Source organism: Lycium barbarum, chromosome 9 (genome assembly GCF_019175385.1).
Source record: "Lycium barbarum isolate Lr01 chromosome 9, ASM1917538v2, whole genome shotgun sequence".
NCBI classification, from domain to species: Eukaryota; Viridiplantae; Streptophyta; class Magnoliopsida; order Solanales; family Solanaceae; genus Lycium; species Lycium barbarum.
This window is the reverse complement of record NC_083345.1, coordinates 101,327,157-101,335,111: the sequence shown is the minus strand read 5'-3', so window position 1 is coordinate 101,335,111 and position 7,955 is coordinate 101,327,157. Positions and strand designations below refer to the sequence as shown.

General features: G+C 39.2%; 1 protein-coding gene across 1 annotated transcript; it reads right to left on the bottom strand.

Moving 5' to 3' along the window:
• Window positions 1-6,869: 6,869 nt before the first annotated feature.
• Window positions 6,870-7,742, bottom strand: LOC132612077 (uncharacterized). The gene is made up of 2 exons (XM_060326419.1): window positions 7,446-7,742; window positions 6,870-7,313 (listed from the first exon to the last, which is right to left on the bottom strand). Exons 1-2 carry the CDS (start codon window positions 7,740-7,742, stop codon window positions 6,870-6,872), a joined length of 741 nt encoding a protein of 246 aa, XP_060182402.1.
• Window positions 7,743-7,955: the final 213 nt, after the last annotated feature.

The following is a 7,955-nucleotide window of genomic DNA, read 5'->3' as shown; positions in this document are numbered from 1 at the left end:
TTTTTTCTCGGAATTGTATATATGTAAGCAAAATTGGTTTTGGTTTGAGTTGGGCTTGGGCCCAAAATCTGCATTTTTTGTTTTATGAAAAGTATTTTAGTTGGGGCTTGGCCCAAAGTCTGGTTCACACTTGTTGGGTCCTGGCACAAAATACTTATTCGTTAATAGCCAAAAATTATTTTCTTTTCGGATTCAGTCAGGTTCATATATATTTGAAACCTTTTTCCTTTTGATAAAACAAACTGGTTTGTAGTCTTGAAAACAATATCCATAACACTTTAAATTTTGAAATCATTTGTCTTTTAATCAAAACTTGTATTGCAAAAGATCATTTTTGTTCTTGAGTTTTCAAAGTTGTCATGTTTATTTCGGGGTTTTGAAAATCGTTTGGGGACTTAAAGTCTACTAAACGGCATAAGCACCGTTGTCCTAAGACGACTAGCACTAATCATAATGGATTTCAATATTAATGTGAGTTTTACAAATACACAAATAAAATACCACATTCTCGAAATATAAAATAAAAATAATAAAAGGAAGGTTAGGCTAGGGGCATATCAAGCCCCTAGTTGACCATTTACCCATGGTTGGGCCTTCAACGAAATCACGTACATATTCGCTTCCCTTTCATATTGGCGAACTGCTTTTGCTATGAAAGAAGAGCCTGTTAGGCCTCTGCCCAGTAGGGAGGTTTGAGGCCCAATTGGCCCATGAGATGGAGGAGAAAGGGAGAAAAGAAAAACCCGGTTAAAATTAATTTTATGAACTTATCACAAATATACATATACACAACCTGTATATACCAGAGGACAGATGCATACCTACACAGTTAATTCAATGAAATGGGCCTGATAGCCCAATGTAGCTTAAGCTTTCTTAACGGGCTACTCCAACCCATTTGCCCCTTTGCTTTAATTCTAAGTGTAGATATAGGCTTCCTATGTTGATCTCAGATGGGCCGAGCCCAAACCTCCCCCTCTAATCCTTTGGATTGGCTAAGTATTGAAACCTATAGACTATCTATCTCTCAAATGGCTAATATACACTTCTTATACAATTTATACACCCATATATATACACAGTATACCACTTGATATACACTTTGACATATATATCAAGTGCATATACCTGATATACCCCTGTTAAGACTACATCTTTTATGAAAAACCTTGTGTATATCCTATGCATATCATTTTTCAAGCTTAAACTAATTCTTAAGAAAACCACTTCTAATCATTAATTAATCCTGATCCTTATTTTGATTGAACCGTACTAAGTTGGGTTGAAATAAACTCCTACTCCTCTAGGCACAATCTTTTAATTACCCCTCTTGTCTATTGGTGAAACTTTACCGGACCTGGTTGCAAGCTACTCTTAATCCCTCCAAGTACCACCTTAATATTAATGTTTAATTTTTAAATAGTCATTGATTTAAGTTGGCCGTACTGAACTGGGTTGCAAGCAACTCCAAGTCTTTCCGGGCTTCCCTTAATCCTTTGAATCTATTAAACTCCTAGTTATTTCTTTCTCTTAGGCAAGGTGATTCTCAAGCTATCCTCAAACAGGTCTGATTCCTAATCTACTTAACATATTTCTAATATATGAAACATTAGAGCAGGCTAGATTCAAACTCAAAGGGGTCCCAAACATACTTTAAAGAAACTATAATCAAAGGACTACATTCAGTGAGACATAGCAGTGCAAGTGTAACACCTCGTACCTTAAACTAGGCTACGTTCATGCTTCGAGACTTAGAAACCAAGGTGGAAGTGTTGGAACTCAAAATTTTTTTCATAACGGTGAAATTGCATTTTTACGACCCAAGTACAGCCCCCGCTTCAAGGTACAGGACGTACATGGTAGGGCGTATCTCGATGTTAAATTTCAGAAGCCACTAGAAATTGGCATCCAAGTATGGGCTATAAGTATGGCCCGTACTTCAATGTATGGGGCGTACTTGGTGCCTGTACTTCACCAGAGAAATTTGATTCTCACTGGAAGTTGACATTCCAGGTACGAGCCATAAGGTGCGGCCCGTACTTCAAAGTACGGGACATACTTGATGTCCGTACTTCGTCCTCTTCAGTGAACTGTATAAATACGCAGACTCAGTTTTATTTCATTATTTTTTTCGAATTTTGAACCCTAGAACGACCTGTTCTCATTCTCTATCACCAAGAACACTAAGGTAAGCAACCCTGACCTATTCCAAATGGATTCTAACATATATCTATGAACATTAAGCAAGAATCCATTGTTCTTAACCTAGGGTTTCAAGAAAACCCAATTAAAGGGAATTCAAGACTAAGCTTTGGGATTCTTTTCAAAATTCAGATTTTTACTACAAGTTAGAGCGTACCAAGTATGTAGAGTTTCTATCCACTATGGGAACATCTTTATTCTTCCCCACGCCACGTTCTTCCATGAAAGTCTGAGATTATATCAAACTAGGGTTTTAGCCATGTTCATGATAGCCCTAAGTACATGTACCATGACATGCTATGTTTGTATGATTACTTCTTTATTGTATTCTTAATAGTCCCTTTTGGTTTTTGAGAATCTGTCCGTAATCCATGAGAGCCCATTCTTTGAATTCTATGGGTCCTTACATGCAAGATATGAGTTATTATGCTTAAATTCCTGAAAATCCTATATGTCTTCATGTTTTCATACAAGTTATATTGTATATCATCGTCATGTTATAATACAAGCAAGAATCATGTTTACAAGCATGTTATATAATTCATGGGCTACTAAGTCAATTATGTCAATTATATCCATGTTCATGTAATTTGGGAGTTGCGCAGATTACTGAGAAGGTTTTATATACCTAAAACTACGTATGCCAACGTAGGATAAGGATCGTTCTGGCCAGTAGGACGATTCCTTCATATATTCCCCATTGAGGGATTTGGATCCATTCATGTTCATGTTCATGTCTTGTACACTGGCAAGGTACCGGATGACTTAGCTGGTCGGGCAGAGATTAGACACCACGTACTAACGTGGTGGTTACATATCGGCTATATTAAAGAAAAACAGTTCTTTGACTGTGAAATCGCAATGAAAAGGTGAAAAAGAGGGAAGAATATACCGTGTTTGGGGCGAGATAAGGTGGAAAGAGAGTGGTACTTCATGAAGCATTAAATGCTTTACTTAAGTCGCCTATACAAAGACTGAACAATGCTGATGCCTCTGTAGAATTGCCATTTTTGGCCTGAATGACAAAGGGAGAGAAAGAGGACCGGAGGGTGGCACACCTAGGGTTACAAAACCCTAGGTGAATCATGCAATGGCCCCCTTAAGGGGTCCGTTTGGCTGATGCCTTATGGTTATATAGGAGGCTTCGTTGGGCCGGGTCAGTCCTCTAACGGACCGGACCTGACTGAACTTAAAATAGGTGGCCCAAGTGTTGCTATACCCATATATATATGTGTTATGTATATCCCCGACGTATACCCACACACATATATATATATATATATATATATATATATATATATATATATATATATATATATATATATATATGGTATATGCACATTATTCTGGGCAAATAATTGAACACTATAATTATGAAAATAAGAGGCTTTTGACTAGTTCAAATTATTTTAATTAAAACCAAGTTGAACTCCATAAAAATAATTAAACTTTAATCCACGCGCTTAATTACAAAAAATTAAAATACACTTTTTTTACTTAATTAATTCAAGTCCCTTGAGTTTGACGGAGTAGAATACTTAGTGGCCAATTGCAATTGCTAAAATCAAATGACTCGTAATATTTTTGCTCTTTCTGAGAAAATAAATGAACAGTTTTGCTCTTTCTGAGAAAATAAATGAACATTCTTGAATTTCTTCAAAATATATAAAAAATGTAAAAATGATGTGCGGTTGTATTCTTATTGGTGTTCTTTCCAAATGAAATGGCTAAATGTCACCTGGATATTTTTTGCAAAATTATGTTTGACTTAGATGATGCATATTTTACTCCGTCTGCGGTTCTGGGACTCCGAATAATTAAATAAAGTAATTGGAGGTTAAAAATTAGGTGTCAACAATTGCCTCTTCGTTGTGCGAGGATGGCAAGGCCATCCGCGGATAATGAAATTTGACAACCCTAATTTTTGCCCGGCTAATTCAAAGTGATTTCCTCTTTTATGTAAATTTTCAAAGCGATGGCCAGACCCTGGTTTCTAGGTTTCCTACATATCTTGGGTTGTATGAGAATTCAGGCCATTTGTAGTTCTATTCAACTAGACTTCTAAGTGATGTAGAGGAAATTCTCGAGATTTTCAGCATTGTGACTGAGATATCTCAGGATGGCTTGTTAGAATGTGATCGACTCTCTGGTTTTGAACCCGCCTACAAATCCTTAGTTTCTAGAAATCAGGTCACATGTAGTTCGACTCGCTGGGAAAAGGATATCCCTCATGCGGGAACGGCTTTAGATTTTCCCGATGTGTATCCGATCGGTTTTTGTTTTTTATAAAGTAAACATACAAAACTGTGGCTGAGTCTGAGATCAGATGGCTTCCGAATCCTGGCCAGAGAGCTTGACTCTCATGAGCCCTATCTTGACCGGCTGAGTAAGAAAAAGTTCCACGTTTGTTCCGCAAGGGTCTGTATCCGATTTAGTGTTCCTGTTCCTTCTTGGTGGCTTTGTACCTGTTTTCATATGTTGACAGCATTGCGGATGTACCACATGATTTATGCATGGTCTCTTCGATGAACGACCCACTTGGCCTGTTTTTCTTGAATAAATGGCCTTTATGGCAAATCATGTTTGAATGAATGGCCCTTTTGGCAAAACCGTTTGAATGAATGGCCTTTTTGGAAAAATGTCTTTGAATGAATGGCCTTCTTGGCAGGGCTTGTTTGTAGGAATGAATGGCCCTCTCAGCATGGCCCTTTCGGCAGTGCTTGTTTGTATGAATGAATAGCCCTCTCGGCATGGCCCTCTTGGCAGTGCTTGTTTGAATGCATGAATGACCCTCTCAGTGATGCTCGTTTGTATGAATGAATGACCCTTTTTGGCGTGCAGATGCTTTGTTTGTATGAATATCCCTCTTGGCGTGCAGATGACAGATATGGCCCTTGTGGCTGGATAATTTTTCGTTCGTCCGTAGTATTGGTTATGACCCTTATAGTTGGATATGCCCTTTTGTCCTTTGTCATGACCCTCTTGGCCGGATGTTTCCTTATGCTCATTCATTGTGACCTTCTTGATCGGATATGTCTTTATGCTCATTCATTGTGACCTTCTTGGTCAGATATATCTTTATGCTCATTTATTATGACCTTTTTGGTTGGATATGTCTTCACGCTCATTTTTTGTGACTTTCTTGGTTGGTCATTTCTTTCTCGTCCCTTTATCTTATGACCCTCTTGGTCAAATACGTCTTTGTCATTCATTCTTTGTGACCCTTGATCAGATATGTCTTTTCCCTTCGTTCGTCTTGTGGCCCTCTTGGCCCAATACTTTGTTGAGCTGTTTTTCCCTTTCATCACGAGAAAACACGGTTAATGATATAATTGTCTTCCTAATAACATTGGGGGACCTGCATCCACAAAAATAGGTTAGTTTCCTAAGAGGCCAATTAGCGTTGTCTCTCCTCCCGATGTCCTTCTCTTGACTGCTTCTCTGAATCCACTTCTCTCGGACTCGCGATTTGGAGAGATGGTTTTTTAGAATAAACTTATGCTAATCGTATCGTTTTCTTTGAAAATCATGTTTTAATTTTAATGTCATGACATATGTTTTCTAACGCGGTTCTCCGATCTTCCAGGAAGTTTTAATGTTAAATTTCTGAACTGGTAGAATTTTTTAGATCCTTTTCAAAAATTCTGCCCCAGTTTCGGTCTTGTGTCTCTTGACTCTTGCATTGTCTTGACAATTTTTGAGGTTCCCTAAAAAATTTTTCCCCGGTGTGCAGCCTATGCTGATCGTCTTCTTCTATTGATTGTTTTGAAAGGAACCTCAAAAATTCCGCCCTAGTTTCCGGGTTGATGTTGGCTGACTCTTGAATCGCTCCTTGTATTTCAATATTGCATATTCCTTCCAAATTCCATGTCTTTGAGGCTTTCTAAGGGTTTTTTGGGTTTTTCTTTTGTGATGACCTAGCTCGAAAGCGCCTACGTATCCCGTCGCGGCCGGAATCAGGTTAAACATAGTTCAGGATTAAGTAATTGAGTTTTTTGTTTTTACTAATAATGTGACCAGGTCCGATGTGGACTGCCTACGTATTTCATTGTGGGGAAATCAGGTCATTGCGTAGTTCATATTACATAGAGTCATTATTTTTCCTATTCTATTACAAAAGTGAGATTACAAGCAAAAGTACAGTTAAAAAGATAATATAATAATGCGATCACAAGAAAATGAAAGTCCTAAATGTAATATCTATTGAGGGCATCTACGTTGATGGCTTTGGACCACTTTTGTCCATTCATCTCGGCTAGGACTACGTCTCCTCCAGAGAGTACTTTTCGGACCATGTACGATCCTTGCCAATTTGGTGCGAATTTGACTTTGTATTCATCTTGATGTGGGAAGACTCGTTTGAGCACGAGCTGTCCTATTTGAAAGAGTCGGGCTTTGAATCGTTTGTTAAAAGCATGAGACATTCTCTGACGGTATAGCTTTCCGTGACATACTGCGACCATTCTCTTTTCGTCTATAATGGCTAGGTGCTCGTATCGGCTTCTAACCCATTCTGCATCATCTAGCTCGGCATCTTGCGTGATTCTTAGCGAGGTAATTTCCACGTCTGTGGGTATGACCGCTTCGGTACCGTAAACAAGCAAGTATAGAATTGCTCCGGTAGATGTTTGAGTTGTAGTTCTATATCTCAACAAATCATAAAGAAACTACTCATGCCAATTCTTGTAGTTGTCAATCATTTTCCAAAGGATTCTCTTGATGTTCTTGTTGATAGCCTCTACGACTCCATTCATCTGTTGCCGATAGGTAGTAGAGTTCCGATGAGTTATCTTTAATTGTTCGCAGATGTCTTTCATCAAATGACTCTTCAGATTAGCTCCATTGTCCGTAATGATGGACTCTGGCACACCGAAGCGACATATGAGGTTGTTCTTCACAAAGTCAGCCACGACCTTTTCGGTTACTGACTTGTGAGAGGTGGCTTCTACCCATTTGGTGAAATCGTCGATGGCGACTAGAATGAAACGATGTCCGTTAGATACCGGTGGCTTGATGGGTCCGATGACATCCATCCTCCATGCCGCGAACGGCCAAGGTGAGCTCATTGCGTGTAGCTCCGTTGGAGGAACCTTAATCACGTCTCCGTGAATCTGACATTCATGACACTTTTGCACGAATTTGAGGCAGTCATGCTCCACGATCATCCAGTAATATCATGTTCTCAAGATCTTCTTGGACAGGATGAATCCATTCATGTGAGGTCTGCATGTCCCTGCGTGAACCTCTTTCAGCTGCTTCGTGGCCTCTTCGGCATCCATACATCTGAGTAACCCAAGGTCTAGTTTCCTTTTGTACAGTATTTCTTTGTTCAGGAAGAAGCCATTGGCCAACCTCCTGATGGTCTTCTTCTGATTTCCTGAACTGTTAGGTGGGCATTCTCTTTTCTCCAGGTATGCCTTGATGTTGGCGTACCAGGGTTTACCATCCGATTCTGCCTCGATGTGAGTGTAGTGAGCCTGTTCTTCTTTCAAAGTGATCTCCAGTGGATCGATGTGACTGCTTTCGGGGTGCTGAATCATGGATGCTATGGTAGCCAAAGCATCGGCGAACTAGTTCTGAGCCCTCGGAGTGTGTTTGAAATCAATATTCTTGAATCTTCCGCACAACCTTTGTACTAGATTTACATATGGCAGAATCTTGTCATTCTTGGTAGGCCAATATCCTTTCACTTGATGGAGTAGATCGGAATCTTCGATTACCAACAACTCTCTTACGTTCATGTCCAATGCCAT

Bases quoted from the DNA above. Each gene is read 5' to 3' on its own strand.
- LOC132612077 (XM_060326419.1), bottom strand. From the start codon at position 7,742: ATGATTCAGCACCCCGAAAGCAGTCACATCGATCCACTGGAGATCACT. The intron at 7,314-7,445 runs GTTCACGCAGGG...CATGAATGTCAG, and splicing joins CCACGAAGCAGCTGAAAGAG to ATTCACGGAGACGTGATTAA.